At 39.6% G+C, this 21,670-nt stretch overlaps 1 protein-coding gene across 2 annotated transcripts; it reads left to right on the top strand.

The window, feature by feature from the left end:
* The first annotated feature begins 1,440 nt into the window (after positions 1-1,440).
* On the top strand, positions 1,441-21,094 carry BNIP3L (BCL2 interacting protein 3 like). 2 transcript variants are annotated; one of them, XM_039522220.1, is made up of 6 exons: positions 1,441-1,690; positions 10,335-10,521; positions 13,551-13,623; positions 15,780-15,883; positions 16,636-16,785; positions 18,104-21,094. In XM_039522220.1, exons 1-6 carry the CDS (start codon positions 1,606-1,608, stop codon positions 18,150-18,152), a joined length of 648 nt encoding a protein of 215 aa, XP_039378154.1. In that variant the 5' UTR covers positions 1,441-1,605; the 3' UTR covers positions 18,153-21,094. The 2 variants fall into 2 exon arrangements, with proteins under 2 accessions (XP_039378154.1, XP_039378155.1); XM_039522221.1 differs by lacking the exon at positions 1,441-1,690 and adding an exon at positions 4,123-4,448.
* The last annotated feature ends 576 nt before the right edge of the window (positions 21,095-21,670 follow it).

Here is a 21,670-nt window from a genome sequence, read left to right as displayed (position 1 = left end):
AAGTGAGTGCCAAGCCTGGAATCTACATCAGTCTTTCCAATTAGGACTTAAAGCATTGGGGAGAACTTTGTAAATGATTTCAAGAAATCAATTTAAGTTACTTTATTGGCATAGAAGCTAATCAGAGAAGATCAAAGATCTCTCTGCTACATGCCAAAGGTGTTTGCCACAGCATTCATTTTTCCAGGCAGGATTCACAATTTGTTTGGAGTTTTATCCCCTCAGACAATAATCCTAAATGGGCAATTTCTCTGTTTCTGATGAGGTGGAAGGTTCCTCCATAACATGAGGCTTATTGTCTCTCTTAATTTCAGTTAAGTAAATGTGTGGCAAAGACTGGAAGGAGAATTTCCCTAGTTATATTTGCACTGTTTTTGAGTTCTGGTTAGTAAGAGGTCCAGCTTTGTTTACAGAGAGACAGTCCTCTCTGCTTTTGTGGTGATATGTGCGTGTTTGTTATCTCTCTTGCTTTCCGTTTTCCCATGCTATTCATGTTAGCTTTATGTATGTGTTATGAAACATCTAAACAAACAGTCCTTTTAAAAAGAGAGGTCCTTTGTGCGTCTATACTTACTGACCTCCAACAAATGTGCTCAGCAACTGGGCCCAAACTGTTCTGCGCCTGTAAGGACAGCAGATTGCTCACAGGATGGGAAAAGGAGCATCCCTGGGGAGTGCTGCATCATTACAGATTATGCAGGTCTAAGAATGGGGCTGCTCTCATTAGGTTTAACACTTTGCACCTGGGCTAAGGAAAGAGGAACTGGTGCAGCCCTTGTTCTGAGAGTGGCTTAAGCTAGACTAGTGGCTGTCAGTAAGCGGACTACAGGCCAAATCCGGACCGGCGGCCCCTTTTGAATGAATCCTCAAATCTTTTTATTTACTTATTGTTATGGTTGGATGATTGTCTCTAGAGGCTGGACCTTGACTAGAGCTTGACCAAGCAATTTGGACTTTGACAAAAAAATAATTGACCTGCTCTGGCTGGACAATGGAGGGGGGAGTGAGGACCCTGGGGTCTGTTTGCAGTACGGGGAAGGGCTAAGAACCCGGACTCCTGGGTTCTTTTCCCAGCTGTGGAAGGGGCTGTGTTCTGTGAATTATGGAGGGGAGCCTTGAGTCCCGGGCCTCGCCTGTGCCACGGAACACGTGACCAGACAGCTAGGCCCCATCCCAGCCCTATGGGATTCTTGCCTTCTACGGGGCGGCTCTACCTGGAAGCCAACCTAACGCATGCGCACTAGCGCCAATAACAGCCGGGCCCAGAAAGCGCATGCGGTTTGAGAAGTGACGGGGTGGGGGGGTATTCGGAGTGGTACATGCGCAGTGTAAAGAGACGGAGCTTGGTGGTGGCGCAAGCGTAGTGAGGGCCAGGACATGCGCAGTTACCGGAGACGACGTGCCGCTGCCACATGCGTGGGTGGGGCGGTGTCTGCGCGGTGGGGCTGAGCGATCCGCTGGCAGCCTCTTGCGTCAGAGTGGGCGGTGCCTCAGGGCTGCGCCTGCGCAACCGCGGGAGGCGGGGTGCTGGGGCTGTGCGGAGTCTGGTTTGTTGTTGTTGTCCCAGCTCCGGAGGCTCCTCAGTTGCCGCCGCGCCGCGCCGCCATGTCCTGTCCTCAGGAGCCGCCGCAGCACAACAACAACAACAACCCCCCGGCCGAGGGGGCGCCCGCCGAGCCGGGCCTCAACAGTGAGTGCGCCCCGTGTATTAGCATAGGCAAATGACATGTAAATGAGGAGGGCCTGCGGGGAGCGCGACCCCCTCCCATCATCCCCCCTCACGGCGGGGATTGGCGGAGAGCGGGGCCACGCGAGCGTCTCCGGGCCAATCCGTAGGGTCCCGGGCGCAGTTGGTTCGGCTGCGTCCGCATAGGGGGGGTTTAGAGGTGGAGGAGGAGCTGGGTACCTGGGGGAGCAGCATAAGGGAGGGGGCTTCGAGGGATGGGGTTCACTGAGAGGGGGTTATGTGACTCTATGGGGGAAGGGTACGTTGGCAGGCTGAGGGTCTTTGGAGAGTTGGGGGTATACTGGGGTATGGAGAAGGAATAGGATACCTGGGGGGTTGGGGTACACTGGGGTGTGGAGAATGAATATGGTGTATGAGGGGGCTCGAAGAGGTTGGGGTACACTGGGATGTGAAGGAGGAATAGGAAATGGGGGCTCTAGGAGGTTGGGGCATACTGGGGTGTGGAGGAGGAATAGGATATGTGAGGGGCTCTAGGAGGCTTGGGTACAGGAATGTGGAGGAGGCATAGGGAATGCAGGGAGGCTCTAAGGTGTTGGAGTATACTGGGGTGTGGAGGAGGAATAGGATACGTTGGAGGAGGTAGGGGGTTGGAAGGCACTTATGGTTTTGGAGGCCCCCTGGTTGGGTTTTTTGGAGGGAGAGGATGGTCTGGGTCTTGCATATTGGACAGAGTGGTGAGGAGAGGTGCATTATTGTGGTCTGTGGGGTGGAGATGAGGACGGGGGGTCCGTGGGAGGATGATAAAAGGGGAGGTTGTTCAGGAGTTAAAGGGGGATGAAATTGGCTCTGGTCAGAATGGGAGGCAGCTGAGAGGACCATGGGCAGCAGATTATCTTGTTGTGGGAATAGATTTATTGAATAGCTGAGTTTAGGTAATATCAGGAGACCAAATGATCACATTTAACTCAGTAAGTTTTAGTGGGTAGGGTGTAAGTACAGTGGATGAGTCAAATGCAGGGGGAGTCAGGGAATTTTAGTAGCAGGGTTAATAACAGGGATGTGAGTAAAGGTGGATGTGACTTGGTATGTAATGGGGAGAGGGAGTAGGCTTGTTTTGTGACAGGAATGAATTTATTTAGTGACTGGTTCTAACAGCAAAGATGATGGTACAGCAAGAAAGTGGGGAGGAGCTTGACTGTGGGAATGATTTTTTTTAGTGACTCAATATCACTGACGTGAGCTATTTTTCGCTGTATCTCACATGTATGTCAGCTGCTTTGCTGCATCCTTTTGTTCCAAGGATAACATTTGTGTGGAAGCTTGGTGATTTTATCTAGGATCTCATATTGGTTTAACTGATGTGTTTTACATATCAAATGCACAGCCATTCAATATATATTTTGGTTTGCTTTTAAGTGCCAAGGATACTGTGATAAAACAAAATGTATTAATGATTAACCGTTCCCTCTATCCTAGTTTGCTAAATCACCCACAAAATATTTCAGTAGGACCAGCTAAGTGATCTCTGGTAATTCAGCGGGAAATATATTAGATGAGAGTAAACTGTGTTGATATAACAACATTTCCATTGCATTTTTGTCTGTGCATTGAGTGTCATGTTAATTACAGCAGTGTGTTTCTCTGATCCGTTGGCCTTGGAGAACTGCACACACAAATAAATAAATAAAACAAAGGCACCAGGTCCAAATTATTCAGGGCTGTCAACATGTAAAAATATATAAATGTATATTAATTGATAAGATTTCACTTAATTTTTGGAAATTTAATCTTAGATTTGGCATGTCCAAGTAAACCTAATGTATATTTCTACAACTTAAAATTAGTTTATCCGTGATCTGAAAATACTCATTCTTCCATACTTCATTTTTTTTCCTTTTTCTGTTCACTGTTAATATAGTGACTTACTGTGTTGGAGATGTCAATCTGTAAGATAAGAGCAGCAAGAGGGGGTTCAGTGTAAACATTTTAGGTCCCAATCTTGAAATGAACTCCACAGGGGCACATTCCCATTGAAATTAGGGGGGCATCATGCAGATGTCTGCAAGGGCTGCCCACAGATCTCACTGCAGGATCAGAGCATAAAGGGTTAGTAAAATCAATGCAGTTACTCAGGTTGGCAAGTGCTGTGTGTTAGCATGAAGTGTTTTCAGGACTGGGCCCCATAAGCAAAACAGATGTAACCAGTCAGTTTCATGAAGGCTCAATACCAGTTGTCAGTTCAATTTTGTTAGACTAGTGAGTCTATACATTAATTCATTTTTGTTCTAAAATATCCCTTGCATTTATTTAGTGCCTTTCATGCAAAGATCTCAAATCACAGATAGAGGTGAAGCTTGCCCATTGTGTTAGTGACAGAGCTGGGAATGGAACTTGGAACTCGGAATTCCTGACTTCAGTCTTGTGCACTAACCACAAGAGTGTGCTCTCTCTGGTATTTCCTGATGCCTCACTCGGATTTTAATTCTTTCGTACTTCTATTAGATATTAGCAAAATAACAAACACAAAAAACTCCAAAAATTTAAACTAGAACACACTTAGAGTTATGTCTATTTTTCAACAATATTTACTACATTACTGAGGAAAAAAGGCAAAAGGAGGGTCTCCTCCGTTATAGCTGTACATCCTGTCTTGTGAGAAGTCTGGTTGCTGCTGTTGAGCACTATAGGTTGCTATTGTTGAGTACTTCTGGAATGTGACCACCGGTGCTGTAAAAAGCACCCAAAGTCCCTGGCTTGTCAGGTACTGCTACATCATTCTGGCCTTTTTACTGTGAAGGTGAAACAAAAAACCCGAAAGTGTTAGTGTGGGATATCTGTTAAATGGAAAATATTACTGTGGGAAATGGAAAAGCTTTTTTTGTCAATGGTATTTTACTTTAATTACTGCTTAAGCATTTAGTGATACTTAAACAGTCAGCAAATTATGCTAGATTCTATAGCTTTTATGAGATTATCCATTGGATTTTTTTATCTAATAGCCATTATGCAGTCACAGCATCTTCTGTGAGCCAGAGAGCTTAGTTATCACTGCTTCAGACTTGCAGTAAAATTTAGGAAAATTTGCCTATGAATTTCTTTCATGTTACTGCAGAAATTAGCCAGTTGGACCAGTCCCTGCAGTCATATAGTGTGTTAAAATGCCTGTTCTGCATAGCGCCCCATTGACTTCAACAGGACTCTGTGATGTCAGTTTGAGAAACAGAGTAATAAAAGTAAATTGAATTTGAATTAGTACCCAAAACAATAAATCCATCCTACTCTGCAATAAAACTCGATGGTTTTCTATAGAAAAACTTTAACCAATTGTAAACATAATTCTCAGAAAAATATGTATTTTTTTCTAGATTTTGACCTAATTAACAGAAGCAAGGTTATTAAAACTGTGTAGCAAATGATCATGTTCATACATGCTTCAGTTCCTAAGCCTCTCTGTATGCCTGATGCTCTGGATACATACAGTTGTTGCTTGTAAAAGGGACACTGTCATAGCACTTTAGGTCCAGAATTTTAAGATAAAAGTTTTGTGAAATCTAAGCTTAATTGAATTTTTTCCTTGACAGCTAAACTTTCTAATGAAAGTTTGTTAACATGTAATTATTCCTCTGCTGTGTATGTGATCCTATCATTGTGCTAGTCCATGAGAACCTGAAAGTAAATCTAAACTTGTTCATTAAAAACAAAATTGAAATTTGCATGTGGTATGTCCAAGTTTATTAAAATGCAAGAAAGTAAAAAATGGGGGGAAAATAACTAGTCTTTTGGTTTTAATCTGTTAGCTATATATAAGGAGTTTAAAAAAAAAACCAAAAAAACAACCTCTAAGCTGATCGTCTCACTTTTATTACATATTAATCTCTTGACTAAATTTCTATTTTAAAAAGTACATGACATTGCTTCAGAATGCTTTTTTAAGTGAAAGTGCACAATTTTCTTCTTTGAGAAAATGTTGAATTCACAATTTTTAACAAAATGCATACCTTTCAGGTGGTTGGTTAAAATTTTAGGATGAATAAACTGCCAATCCTTAGTGTGGTGCTTGAAACTACAATCTGACTAAATGAAATGTTCTCCCTTTGGGGGGTAATATTACTCTTTGGAGAGGTTGGTTTGGGGATGAGAAGCACCATTTTTTGACTTGGTTAATCTAGTCCAGTGTCTTAACCTAGTCTAGTCTAGTCTCAACCTATTTGACCCACAGTGTGTTACGTTGGCTGCATCCAATACTACCTGTATGGCCCTGAGGATGTTATGGGGGCCGCAGCTCTGTGCTGATTGGGCTGCAGGTTGAGAACCACTGATCTAGTCTCAAATATTTTTCTGGGATAATGTTGCTGCTGGTGCTCCCAGTCCCAGTACTAAACAGCCAGCATATTTGGATCTGTAAGCAGAGGAAAAGGGAATATACTTGATCTTCAGCAGTTACTTTTGGCCATCACTTTGGGGCTGCATGAATGGACTTTAGAGGATTTCATATCCAGCCCGTCTCAACCAGAAGGAAGGTTATAACACAGGGTCTTTGATGGAGGGGATCATCAAGCACCTTTTCAAACAGCAGTTTGTGGCTGTTTCTTGAGCCCTGTATTGGAAATCTGTGACAGTGTTTAAGCTTGATATCAGAATGCCTTGACACTCACTAAACATGTTTTGACTCATCAGGGATGAGTGGTCAGATGGAGAACGTGCAGCTTGTCATGTAAACTCCCTCCTAGGCCTTCTTTTGATGGGAGGAGTATTTAATTATGTTTTAACTTGTTTCCTCCAGCGTGCCTCTAACAACTTTAAGTAGCAAATTCCACAATTTAGCTCTATTAAGACTTTGTTTTGTGGCGTAAGCACAACTGAGTCCCAATCATGCCAGTGCAGTGATAGGTTATAGCAGTCAATTCTGATTAGTCCGCCACTGCAATCCCAGGCTTCCCCTTTGGTCATCTACCAAAACTCCTCCACCAGGCTAACCTTACAAGAAGTGGCCTTCCTTATTTAAGTTTACTGTCATACTCCAATATCTCTGCCTTCATTTCTTTCCTATTGTTTGCTACTGAACTCTGTTGTACAAGGTCAGCAGGTGAGAGGGGCTGAGGGTGAAAAGAAATTCCTCATATGCCTCACTCATTATAGATCGCACCATAGTAGATTTTCTGAATCCAAAGTTGTTACCAGCTGCTGACATGTAGCTATCTGAGCTAACCAATTCCCTAATTGCAATTGCAGCATGCCTTTCCACAGGTATTAGTGACATCATAATGGAAGGTTGTTGCTCTAGGGTAGGTCAACTGTCCTGGCATACTTCTTGAAAATGTGGTCTTCCTTTTCTGAAATTCTGCAGTCACTGCTGATCATCCCAGGTCTGAAATACAGAGCAGTCCCACCATTCCATGCCTGTTGGTCTGACCTAAAACTGCCTTTCCACAGCTAATGCTTCATTGGCTAAAAAGCCAGACATTCAGTTGTTCAACTGGTGCATGGGCTCTAGATCATCTTGCAAAGTGCTCTGGCAGTGGCAGAAACACCATCATCTTCTCACTGCAGCTGCTCTGTAAGACTCCTGGTACCAACACACTGTGTTTGTGAATATAATCAACAGCATCTCCATCCTGGGAGACATTCCTGGTTCCTGAAGCATAATGGAGAATTTGCTAGGGTGTGGCAGAGTTAGCAATTGATCCACTCGTTCTATGACAAAACTTCTGGAACCAGAAAAGGAATTCTTGGAATGTGACCTCCACTCCCAGAATGCACATGGGTTTGTACATGGGCAGTGTGCATTCACCCATAATTTATCACCCACAAATGTCACTCTTGCGATATGTCATACCATAAAATTGTTGGAGTTAATGTAACTGAGCCCAGCACCAGTCTGAACACGGGCTTTAAGTGAGTGCACTAAGCATGATTAATAATTGATTGCTTCATTTGAATCAAGTAATATGGGTTGCATATTGTTGAGCTTTTTTAGCCAAGGTAGACTACTTTAAGAGGTCAGTCAATATGGTGATATTCCCTGGGACCAGAACTGAATCTCCATTTAAAATTTCACTTTCACTTAAAAAAATCACTGGCCAATAGTTTGTATGCACAGTGTTAAACTTAGTCTAGTAAATTAAAAAAATTATTAAATTTAGAATACCCCTGCCTAATACTTTAGGTTTTCCAGTCTCCCAGTTTCTATTTTTAAAATGTTTTTTTTCTCTTCCTCGGTTGATGTGAAAAGATTACACAGTTTGGAGAACCTGACATTATACAAGATAAGAGTGACACATTTTATACCCAGTGTTGTCTAATGCAAAAAGTAAACAAATGACCAGTAGGAATGTTTTAGGTGTGACAGTAGTAAGTTTAAAAAAGAAATCAGAAAAGCATGTTACTTTTAAGATAATAAGTGTGTTTTATTTTTGAGAGTATTTGCTCTCTGCTATCCCAGTTCTTTTATTGACATGGGAATAAAATTTGTATTAAGCTTTGAAAACAATTTTTGTTTAAGAGGTAGCAACTTTATATTATTAGGATAACAGGGTGAGATATTCAGAAGTGACTCAGGAGCACAAGTCCCAGTAGTTGTTGCTATTGAAAATTCCTCCCATTAAACAAAAATGATAGTTTTTAAAGTAGTCCAGCCTGCTAATAGTTTTGATTTTAAAATAGAGTATTTAGATTCTCTGTATGCCATAATAAATCCTACTTACATCAAAGAGTTGTATTGACCAAAAAACCCTGCTAGTATATAAAGATGCAAAACAACAACTTCTTCAACAAACTGCTTTGTAATATCCCAGTGGCATAGTTCTTCAGACTAAATAGAATGTAATAAGATTCTGAATTTGAATATAGTCTGAGATGAGGGTCTGAAAAAAGATATAAAATGAATTGCTTGAACCATGTAAGGCAAAAGTGACACCAAATGTAAAATTATTGCGCCAAAGAACAAGAGCTTATGCAGAAAAGAAACTTAATGTGTTTTAGCTTATGCCAACTGTTCTCAGACAATTAATGTACTCCGATTAAAAAGGAAACTGTCTATATTCTCAAGTGATAAAGTTAATGAGTTTGAATAAGAACCCCAGGTTTGCAGTTGAGTGGGCACTAGATTAAATAGGTGACCCATACTTCAGGACTCAAGTGGCTTAAATTCACCAGTCAGAACATAAACTATCTATTTATTAATATTTTCAAAATATCCTAAATGAAACCTGTGACTGCTTAATGTACTGGTAAAATGTTTTATATTGTTACTTTGCATGTTTAGTACAGTCTGCATTTAAAGCATGTGTTTTCAGTGCTAATATGATGCACACAGCTCCTCAATCCAATTGAGGTCCTTACACTGAGATCCTGTAGTTAAAATTAGTTATAACAGTGGCTCTCAAACTTTTTTCACTGGTGACCAATTTCACAGAGCAAATCTCTGAGTGCGACCCCCCCCCCCTTATAAATTAAAAACACTTTTAAATATATTTAACGCCGTCATAAATGCTGGAGGCAAAGCAGGGTTTGAGGTGGAGGCTGACAGCTCTCGACCCCCAATGTAATAACCTTGCTACCCCCTGAGGGGTCCTGACCCCCAGTTTGAGAACCCCTGAGTTATAAGAACAGAGTCAGAATGAATTACAATATATGTAGGCTAAGTGTAGTACTTAGTATATAGAATCTTCCCTGCAAAAATAGGTTTAACTATCAGTTACAAGAAAGCGGTTAACTAGGTTAACAATAATTATTTGCACTATTTGAATTAGAAAATGTTAAACTAAATATTTAGATAAGACTGTAAGATTGTTAGAGACTTCGCCTGCCCATCTCAAAATATTACAAAGTGAGAACCCCGGTTTTCCCTCATACCTAGCATAAACAGTGGAGCATATGTGTGAACACACAAACTCTATTTCCAGCCAATTATAACCAACTTAGTTTCATAGCGTACAGTAGATGTGCATAGGTCTTTAAATATGTGGGAAAACAAGGGGCCTGCCTCAAGGACCTAATAATTCATAGACCTGTGAATCTATAATCTAAATTGGATATATCCCAGTTATTAAAGTTCTGATGTGAGGGGTAACAGACAGTACTGGAGAGGAGATTGGGAATGGAAGGCCAGCTGAAAGAAGTGAGGTTTGTTTGGGAAGAGGAAAAGGAGATTGCTTGCCATATGGCTAGAGAGGGAGGTTGTTCCAAGCACAGGGGGCATTGTGGGGAAATAGGCATGAAATTGCAAGTGGGAAAGAACAAAGGGAATATTAAAGAATGGAATTTGTTTGGTTCAAGGGTGAGGTGTAGAGAGAGGGATAGAGTCTGAAGTTATATGGTGAGGATTTGGAGCTTAAACCGGATATGTGAAGGGGATGCCTGTTAGGGGATTTTAAAGAAATAGCATGAGGGAGGGGAATGACTGTTATTACTTCCAATCAAGACTGTTTAGTTCAGAACTTTTAAGACTGCAGTTAACTTAAGTGATGGAGGAAACAGACCTGCCATTCTTGTCTTCTCTATTTGTTTATGAACATTTTTTTTTCTGGCATCAGTGGATGTTATCTGAATTCACCATGTTCACATTCTTTCTGCATGTAAATGATAAACCTTAAGTGAGGTTTTAGTTTTGCTGCTTTTAATGAGCGCCATCTGGCTGGCCCAACAGGTTCCTGGGTGGAGTTACAGATGAACGGCAATGGCAATAGCAATGATAATGCCAGTGGGAAAAATGGGGGCCTGGAACATGTCCCTTCGTCATCCTCTATCCACAATGGAGACATGGAAAAAATCCTTCTGGATGCCCAGCACGAATCAGGACAGAGTAGTTCAAGGGGTAGTTCGCACTGTGACAGGTAAGGAAACACAGCTGTATCAGATCTCTTGAACCACTTACTTTCCCATATGTTATGTGATGCAATTTCCGTTCTTGATCCTTTATCAAGGGCAAATGACGTTTTATTAGCTGTATATTTCTTCATCCATGAGCCAGCCAATGTGCCATTTGGAATACTTGCTGAATCCTGCTAGCTTTAAACAGTATAGAACTTGGTTTGTTTGAAAAGCAAGTAATTGTTGTTAAACTTAAAAAATAAATAAATACAGGAGTAGAACAAATTGCATCAGTATCAGTGTGAAATCTCATATTAGCATTGTTCATGTACTGTGTAAAAAATAATTAACGATGTGATTACTGATGCATGATAATTTAAAGAAGGTAAGAACAAGGGATCCTATGACTGAAGGTAGTATTCACTATGATGAAAATGTAATAAATTGGCTTTATCAATTTTTAAAAGTAACTTACTCAGTTACAGCTGTATACTGTGTGTCCAGGCAAGAATAAGTGCAAGACAGCGATAGACTAGACAACATATTCATAATTCCCATCCCTCTTTCTCCCACAGAGGAAGTAGTTGGGAGAAAAAAGTGTCTTCACTGGAAAAAGCCGTCTACTTTTTGCCCTTAAAAGCCAAATGTTTTTATTTATATCAAGTAAAATAATCTTGCTTATCATGTCAAAACAAGTGATACCCTTATGGTTTCACTGTAGTTCTCCCTCAGAATTGTTGGACAGTTAAGATGGTGTTGGAGCTGTCTTGGGAGCCTCTTTTTCTTTTTCTTTTTTCTTATATTGCTGGACAAATGCTCTCTTCTTGCCATGTCAAGTATGTAACATTTATATCACGCTAGATCAGATGTACAACCTACAATGAGTCTGGATGGAACTTGGCAATTTTATTTGAAATTATCACTGAGTTAATTTCAAGTGCAATGGACAAGAAGAGTTAAAAAGATTTTTTTAAAAGCTACTCCCTCAGAAAAAAGCAAACAGTTTGCTATACCTCTATTTCTAAGAAATTGTAAGCTGCCAGTAACTAGCATAGTATGTTGTCACTTTCTAGTTCAACTAGAAACATTTGCTAGATAGTGTCTGTAATGCTCATTTTCATTCCTATCAAGGTAAGGACTTTCTCTCCACCCACATATTTAATTGCCCCAGTATTTTTAATTTAAATACTGTCAGATAAAAATGTGAGATGAAGACAAATCCCTTTTTCTTTTTTCTCAGCAGCAAATGCTTGGAAAACCAAAGTTCCAATTTTGTAGTGAGCATATCAGCTCATGATAATGGATGATAGTTGGATATTTATAGAAACCTGAGGTCTAAAACATTTGTAGAAAGGAGTGATAACGGCTGTAAACTATCTATTGAGTCGTTTAAAAGAAGTCCTGTTCCCACTGTAACTTTTTTTTTCATTCACTATCCATCTTTTTAATGAGAGCTAAAATCAGTTTAAAGAGGGGTGTCTAGAATTTTGATGCAGTGAAATGACATCTCTACATTGCATTGTACTTTTACTCTGTCCCTGATTTTAAATTCTCTAGCGTTTTTTCCCATCTGGGTGTGAATGTTACTAAAGCAGGGGTGGGCAAACTACGGCCCGCAGGCCAAATCCGGCCTGCCAGCCATTTTAATCAGGCCCTTGAGCTCCTGCTGGGGAGCGGGGTCTGGGGCTTTCCCCACTACAGCCAGGGAGTAGGGTCGGGGCCACTTCACGCAGTTCCCGGAAGCAGCGGCATGACCCCTCTCCAGCTCTTATGCGTAGGGGCAGCTGCCCCCACCCCAAACGCTGCCCCTGCGGCTCCCATTGGCTGGGAACCGTGGCCAATGGGAGCCACAGGAGCGGTGCCTATGGACAGGGCAGCGTGCAGAGCTGGCTAGCCGCGCCTCCGCATAGGAGCCAGAGAAGAGACATGCTGTTGCTTCCAGGAGCTCTTAAGGTAAGCCCCGCCTGGAACCTGCACTCCTGAGCCACCCCCTGCACTCCAACCCCCTGCCCCAGCCCTGATACCCCTCCCGCCCTCCAAACCCCTCGGTCCCAGCTCGGAGCTCCCTCCTGCACCCTAAACCCTCATCTCCAGCCCAAAGCCTGCACCCCCAGCTGGAGCCTACACCCTTTCCCGCACCCCAACACTCTGCCCCAGCCCTGATTCTCCTTCTGCATCCTACTCCCCCCCAGCCCGGAGCCCCCTCCTGCACCCTGAACTCCTCATTTCTGGTCCCACCCTGAGCCCTCACCCCCTCCCGCACCCCAACCCCAATTTTGTGAGCATTCATGGCCAGCCATACAATTTCTATTCCCAGATGTGGCCCTCGGGCCAAAAAGTTTGCCCACCCCTGTACTAAAGTGTTTCTCTTTAGTAGAGTATACTTTTATTTTCAATATTAAAACCTATTTATTCCTTTGGGTGGTTAATTTGTTAACTATTAAAAGATATTTTGGTGTGTAACATATAATGCCTGCTGGAGAAATTCCTTAGTGTACAGTGGAACAACACTAAGGAATCCCTCCCACAGATATAGTCCTTTAAGCAACCACTTTTAAAATACCTACAAAGTTGCAGGTACAGTTTTATTCAAACTCCATTTAGGGATCCACCTTCTAGGTAACCTGATTTTGCTCGTGATTGCTTAAGGTTAGTTTTACATCACTGCCGTCTTTCTGATATACAGTAGCAACTGTAGCAATGTATTGCCTCACAGGGGATGAGAGTTCGGGACTCCGTCTTGGTCCTTTGCTCCTGGGCCGGAGTTACAGTGGAGTCACTGTACTGATTCCGTCCCATCTCTTTATGATTAACTGAAGGGTAGTTGGGGATGGGGAGGGTATTAAGACAGGAACAAATTGGGAATATGGGAAATCTTTGGGACTTGGAAGATTTTTCCTTGGGGGGCATAATGATGAAGAATCCTTGTTTCTCATCTGAATTGTTTGCGTACCTTATATGTAGAAATAATGGAACTATGGTGCAAGTAAACTGACGTTTCAGTAATTTAATAACCCAAAAGTGACAGTAATGCCATCATTCTTTCCTTTAGCCCTTCCCCTCAAGAAGACGGACAGATAATGTTTGATGTGGAAATGCACACGAGTAAGGACAATAGTTCTCAGGTATTTTCTCCAGTAAATTCTAAAGTACACAACACATTGTCTAGGAGAGCAGTGTTTAAGACACAATATTGTATATTGTAAATAGACAACTTCATGTCAAGACGAATAAAAAAATAACTAGTGAAGCATGCTAGAGGGCTGAAGCCAAATATTTAAAATTATAAATTCTGTATATAAATATACAGCTTTAAACTGTTAATTTTCAGCAATGCATTATTAATATAGTATGGAAACAGCTGAGTGCACAATACCTATACTGAATTAAAGGCCAAGAATATTAAACTCCAGTTATTGAAAGCCTGTTTATTCAAAATCTGGAAATGTCCTTTAGCCTTTTAGAATAACCATGTTTACTTGTATTATATCATGTTATTTGTAGCTTTTAAAATTAAGGCAACAGTTTGATTTGAACTGTGTGAACAACATTATCCATTCTTGCTTACTTTTGGTGTAAATAAGTTTTAATGATTCATTGAGTCTTTGTATAGTTAAGGTTATGATGGTAACTATATTATAAACTTGTATTTTAGGAGATTATAACATGTCTATTAAAAACTTTGCTCTGGGAGGTGGTGTTATAAAATATATATATATATTTTACTAAGCAGAGAAGGAGAGAGTTATTTGTATGTTTAAATTCCAGTAGTGGGGAGGAAAAAAAAGTCTAGTTTGAAACACATGCTTTGGATTTATACAACTTGGACTTTATAAAAATTCAATTTTTAAATCTTGGAGTGGGAGAGAGTATCAGGCACCAATCCTGAACTTGAAATAATTGTATTGAGTATATGTAGTAGCAAGTTATCAGAGATATTATCAGGATTTCTTTTACACATCTAGTTATGTAGGTATGTGATAGAATTATTTGTTTTACAAATATTTAAATTACTATCTAAGAATTCAGGATAATCATTCCATGGTTAGTGAACTCACATAATTCTCAGTCATCTCAACACAAAATGAACTAATGCTGAACATTTAGTTTGGTCCTTTTATGAAATTTGCTGTCTTCAGCAGTACAAGTTGAGAGCAATAGTGGAAAAATGAACTGTGCATTTAATTTTTGTCAGAGAGGATGGCCAAACAATAGGATCGTCACCGTTCTGTAGCCCTATAGAGAACCATACCACTCTGAGTGAGCTTGTTTGCTTTTTGTTTTGTCATTCAGGGTTGCCATCTCCCTATTACAATTCAGCATGGTTCCCTTTTTCCATTGTTTTGGTGCTTCTTTCAACTAAGCTGTACTCCAAGTGTTATAATGTAACCTTGCTAAAGACTGAATTTGGTCTCAGTCTCCCATTGAATTCAGCAGGGAGAGGACAGCTTGGGAATGCCAACACATGCAGCTCTAGGTTTGGCAGTTCATAGCCACGGCACCTCTGGGCTTGCTGCATCAGTTATGAAAGTAAAACAGTTTCTTGAGCCCCTGGCACCTCTTCCATTACAAATTAAGCATTGTATATGGCAGTCCTTTCATGAGAAGGAGGCATTAATCTTTGGGGCAGGGACTGTCATTTACCATATGCTTGTACAGTTCCTACTATAGTTGGGCCCAGACCTAGTTGAGGTCTATTGCAAGATACATGTTAAATAACCGTAGTAAAATAACGAACAAAAGATATTTGTTGTGACATTGACAGCGGGCAAACTTCTGAAAGAACTGATTTAAAATATTTTTGTACAATTTAAGCAGAAGTACTGCCCTTTTCATTTGATTACATCTAATTTTAAGAATCGCTAAAGTTTTAGGGAACGGTTTTTACTTTAAAACATTTTGTGTGACACCATCTTACTCAGGCTATTGTTAAAATCATCCTCTCAATTGTTCTTCACTCTAATTTGTTATATATATTTAACTCTCATTACAATGAAGCTTGCTTAAGTCCATGATAAAACAATACATTTATCAGAGATGCACTGACATCAGCGAACCCTGTGGGCATAGTAAAATCCCTTCCAAATAAATCCTTGATGTCTTTTCAGTCATCACCTTTCTCTTCCCAACCCCAACATATGTAGAAACAGCCCAATGGAATGAAAACTGCCAACAGCTGCTGCTTATCATTTTGTCACTGCAGTTGATGCTCTTAAAATTAATACCATGAAGAATAGCTGAGTAAGTGTTGTTACAGGGCATGTCCCATGTATATTTTCAGTCTGAAGAAGAAGCAGTAGAAGGAGAAAAAGAAGTGGAAATTTTGAAGAAAAGTGCTGACTGGGTTTCAGACTGGTCGAGTAGGCCTGAAAACATTCCTCCCAAGTGAGTGGAACTCTTTACTAATAAACACTCCTTCTGTAAGAAGGAAAGAAGAATCATGCTGCACACATGTATGGAATTATTCTGGCTACCAAAATGGGATCATCACCGAAAAAATATTTTGAAGACTTGGGTTTTCCTTGGAGGATAGATAGCATAAAACCAATAAAAACTGCAAAAAATGTAATTGCATAACAAAGATACCTTTACTGAAAGCAACCCAACAATAAGCTTAATATGAAGTTACTTTTTCCAGTAACACCAATGTCTTTACTTGTTAGAGCAGGGTACCTGGAGCTTGCATTGGTGGGGTTTAGTAATGGCTCACTGACTGGTCTGGTATTGGGCAAGTCACTTAAACTCTCTGCTTCTTGGTTTCTGCATTTGTAAAATAAGTATAATGCTTATAGGGACACTAGACACTATCAAGCTTTGAAACCCTTGAATGGAAAGCACTAGATGAGTACAAAGTGTTCGTTAAACTGGAGGATGCTATTCATGTCTGGCAGATTTCTGCGTCCCTGCTTGAAACAAAAATGTGGCTATTACTAACAAGTCATGTACTGAAATTTCCTCTCTCAGACCTGCTTGTCTCCCTGGCTTGTGCTCCCATTGTCTCTGTACTTGAGTAAGTGGTCTTTCCACACTACCTTACATTTTTCTTTGGTCCCTGCAATCTGGCTTTTGCCCTATCTATTCCACCTTGAAAAAATCTGTGCAGTTCTGCAATATTCCTGTCTATTTTTTCCCTTCAGGGAATTTCACTTCAGACATCCTAAACGTGCAGTATCTTTAAGTATGAGAAAGAGTGGAGCCATGAAGAAAGGTGGCATTTTCTCTGCCGAGTTTCTTAAGGTTTTCATTCCATCTCTGTTTATATCTCATGTTTTGGCTTTGGGACTAGGGTAAGTACAAAGACTAATTTTAAACTTTGCATCTTTATTGCTTGTATTCTTACTGTAGTACTATGGGAGCTACCAATCTGAGGAAGATCATAATAAGAATGACCAGATTATCTTGACGTTGTGCTGATAGGTCAAGTATATTTGAGATGTAGGGAAAACTACCTTTGCTGTGACATATCTATTTACTTGATTGTAGGGAAAATTTGAGATTGAATGGTCATACATTCAGAATGCACAGATTATCATGAAATCAGTGACCTTAGTTGACTCTGAGACCCTACTGCAAATAACCTTTGCAGTGTCCTGTGGCATGACCCACTTGTTCATTTGCTCATTCTATTCAAATTCTGTAGAGTATAGTGTAATAAAAGAACAATAAGACACTAAATATAAATATTATAGTGATTTTTCCTCTTTTGCTCCAAGAAAAGTCTGTGTAACATCATTTATTAAATGATGCTCCTGACCCATGTGTAATCTCCCACTAATTCTTAGTGGCTGGCTCTACTGCAGTTGCATGATGGTACTGAAAGTAAGGGTTTGAAACTTGAAACAGAAATATACACAACATTGTGTACCTATCTGGCAAAATTAGCTACTGAATTATCAAACACTGTTAGCATTTCAGTAATTAGAAGTGATCACTGAGTGTGCTGAAGGTCTTACATTTGCAAATATGTATCTCATGCCCTCTTGTGGTGGGGCCAGAGAAATGTATTTGTAAAATACCATATTTCAGTTTTTATTTAACTTCTTATTCAATTATTTCTTGCACAAAGTTTGTCTTTCACTCTGATTTTAACATATTCTTGTAAATGATTATTTTCCTTAGTTATTGGCTAAACTAGCTGGATAGAAAATGTGAAGAGAAAATATTTGATAGCAAAAATGTATGCTTCTGAAATAAATTAGGTATGTTGCCTAGGTTTGTTAGAGATCTGCCTTTTTGTAAGCCCATAACACTCAATGTTTTAAAGCCTGTGTTAATATTTTTTTCTTTAAGTGTAGTATCAAGAATTTTGTATACATATTATTTTAGCTGGGATTTTCAAAGGAGACTTACGGAGCTAGACAGCCACCTCCTATTGAATTTCAATGGGAGATGAGTACCTAAATCCCTTGGGCTCTATTGGAAATCTCAGCCTTTATAGTTAGGTGTTTAGATGCAGTCACTTATATCGAAGAGAAGGGGGTGTTATGGAAAAACATCACAAAATGGAAACTATTGACAAGGGCAAACTAGAACAATTGAGTGAGCAAGGACTGTTGTGAAGAGAACTATTTCCATGAAATACAATGTTTTATGTTTTTATTTCAGCATCTACATTGGAAAACGACTGACCACACCTTCAGCCAGCACTTACTGAGAGAAGCAGAATGCAAAACTTGGAAATCCACGTGACCTGTGAAGATGTTATTGTCACATTAGTACATTTGAACTTGAGACCATTTTAAGCATGACCCCAGCCCCGCCCTTTCTTTACATATCCAGGTTCCAGTAACTCTTGGGATTCAGTATTGTATTGGAACTCTGTTGAGGTGTTTGACTACCCACCTTCTCTCCCCACACCCTTTGGCCTGCAAAACACGTCAGTTGCCTAACAGACTTTACAATTGTCTATACATTGCAAGGGCTTCTTTCAGTACAAAATTCCACCAGCAAATTATAATTTTATCAGTGATGCTGTTGCCTCCTCTGGTACAACCTGACTTAAATCTGCAACTGCTCATGGAATAAATGTTGACTGTATTATAAAAATTGCCAATCTCTTTAAAAGAAACTGAAGGTTGGTTAGAGTAAAAGTGAGTCTTTGTTTTTAGAAAACTGTTGGCTGTAAATCAAACTAAAAAATCATTGGCAATAAAGAATAAATAAATTTTAAAACCAGCTTTTTGGGTAATTTACTAACCCCCTATTTTGGCCATGACTTTTAGTTTGCAGAAGGCAAAGACTGCACAAAACATAAAGCAGGATAATAACTTAAAGTCATCAGCATATGTTAATACTAGATAATTGTCATAATCTTGTCTTTCTATGAAGTAGGCTCCTTGTTTTTGGTAGAAAAATCTAATGCCTAGAAAACGTTAGAGGAATTGTGTTGTTTGCATGTGAAGAAGCTTTTATTTTCCTTTAGCTTTTTCCTTACTGGAAAATTGTAAATATAAAGTTTTCCTTTATAAAAGTAGTTTAAATGCAAATATTTTTGGTGTATTTAGACCAGGGATCCCCAAACTTGGTTTGTGGCTTGTTCAGGGTAAACTCCAGGCAGGCCGCAAGACGCTTTGTTTATCTGAGGTTACTGGGAGCTGCTAGCGGCCATAACTGCAGACGCTCAGGTAAACAAAGCGTCTCATGGCCCGCCAGAGGCTTACCCTGAACACGCCGTGAACCAAGTTTGGAAACCCCTGATTTAGATTCTCTGTAAAAAGGGGAGTCTCCTGAAACCACCTACAATGATAAAGATACGGTGGTTCAGTAGGTACTCAAAGCATTTGATCTGCTGTTGGGAACAGTGTTGCAGTTGTGTAAAGAAGCACAAGTGGTAAATCTCTGAAATGATGTCTCCTTTAGTGAAGTTTTCAATATTCCGATTTCTCATTGTTTACTGTACAGTCTCCCTTGGGGATAATGTAGATCCTAAGGTCATTAGTGACGTCTCATGTAGCTAGGTAGAATTCTCACTAATGTTGTTGAACTTTTATCTTTGGGAACACTCAGCCTTGTCCTTCTTCAGTGACACTTTCTTCAAAATGTGAAGCTTTAGTACCAAATCGTTACAAAGCATCAGGACGTAGCCTTGTCCTTAAGTAGATTTTATTGGATTTCAAAACATGTAGCATGACTCTGAAGGATAGAATACTGTGTTTATTTTAATATATATATAAAAATATGATGTAGACTTTAATACTAAATATTTAGGGAACCAATGTTAATTTTAAAACTAGCAAAATCTCATTTAAATGGAAAATGCATTAGGCTGACTTGTAGAAAATGTTAAGAAAAACTGGGCAGCAAGTTTGGAAGAGAAATCTACCTTAAATTTTCTGCTTGCATCAGATAAAGTTGATGATTTGGTATAGCAGTGATAGTTCAAAACAGTTCAAGCATGGAGGCTAATTCCTAGTGGAGGTTTGCTTTAAAAAAGGCACCTCAGGGAGCAAAGAGGCTAAGTATGAAATCCATTTCTAAAATGTGTTCATTTTATTCTCCACTTCTAACCTTCTCCTAAAGGCTGTGAGTATGTTTTAAGACAAGTCCAGTGTGAAAGGGTAGTTGAAGCATTCTGTTTAGGCATCTGTTTTTTCTTTTAATCTCAAATATTAGTAGCTCTTGAATTATCTACAACTGCGTATTTATTTCAAGTGTGGATATTGGGTTTCATCCAGAAATGTGGAAGAAAAAAGTGGCAAGAGTGTTTTAGGCAGTATAAACCGCCTTATTTTAAAGACCTAAATAAAATAGGAAGGGAGAGAGGCTGGTATACTTTATTAGTACTAATTATAGCATCTTCTTTTGTATGAAAATTGGAATAGTGGCAAAACAGATTTATATTAAGTAGGGAATATCTTTGTTTTAAAAAAACCACCATCCATATTACATTGATTCATCTGCAGAATACTTGATAAATTAATATGTTTCAAGCTTGTGACTAGAGGATAAACACAGCTATGTGCTAATATTTCAAGCAGCTGTGAGATTAAAAATTGTTCATGGAAAATATTACTGAAAAATGGATACCTGATCACTGTAGCACTTGTTATCATACAATGATACAATGCAGTATTTATTGATACCCTTATATAAGCTCGGGATGGAAGTCTACAACTTTTAGTTTTACGATGAACCGAAACAGATCGTTGTATAATCTGAAAAGGGGTTTCAGCTATTGATAGTTGAAGTTTTGTTAAGATAAATATTGTTTAAAAGCTTTATACCTGTTTACAATTTTGGAAAAAAAATGCAGGCTTCATTTTTCTTATGTTCAGTGAAAACTGGCTTAAAATATTTGTAAATAGGATCAAGCAAAAATACATAAACTCGCACATTAAAAAAATGTGACAGGCTAACTTAACTGTAGCAAGTACATATTTACTTACTCTGTTTTGAAAAGTGAAAACTGAAAACTCTGTTAGAAATTCAGATTTTTTAATTGACCCACTTGTTGAAATTATTGGAGTTAACTGAGCCAAAGTGATTATGCATCCTTCATATATTTAGTTAGCACTTTGTAACATTATATACAGTTTACAGTACATGTATAAGTTGTAGCTATAAACATTTTGTGCCATTAAAGCTATCACAAAGCTCTCTGTGTGTCTGTTAGATCGCTTTGTACCAAATCCACCCCCACCCACCAGGGAAGATGTTGGATAACTTTATGCTGCTGCTTGTTTATGAAGTAATAACTGTATCCTGAGTTAAATGAACCAAGAGGTTGACTTTATTAGAGTGGGATCATCAAGTTCTTGTGATGAAAAGTAATTAAAATGCCTTCATCAACCATGTTCACTACTTCCATCCTCTCCCAGCACCGTGATCTCCTTATAGATCAGGAAGACTGGTACCACAAATAAGAACTATGTATTGTGCTTTAAGATCCATTGTCTCCCGGGCCAGTTATAGTTCTAAGACTCCTTCCAATTCAGTTATAAATGCAATTTGAAGAGTTGAGGCCGTTCCTTGTTCTAAGTCGATAGAGCTATGACAGTTTCCACCAGCTGAGCATCTGCCCTTACAGTATTAGCACAAGGTTATTACTTACCTTAAGGATGTCAAGGTATTGTAGAGGGCTGAAAAGGGTGTGGAGTTTATCTATGTACATTTTAAAACTAGCAGTTTTTGTGGCCCATTTTATTTCCTTCCTGATTTTTTTTCTTGTTTAAT

Source organism: Mauremys reevesii, linkage group 2, assembly GCF_016161935.1.
Source record: "Mauremys reevesii isolate NIE-2019 linkage group 2, ASM1616193v1, whole genome shotgun sequence".
Lineage (NCBI taxonomy): Eukaryota > Metazoa > Chordata > Testudines > Geoemydidae > Mauremys > Mauremys reevesii.
This window is presented reverse-complemented; position numbering and strand designations above follow the sequence as displayed.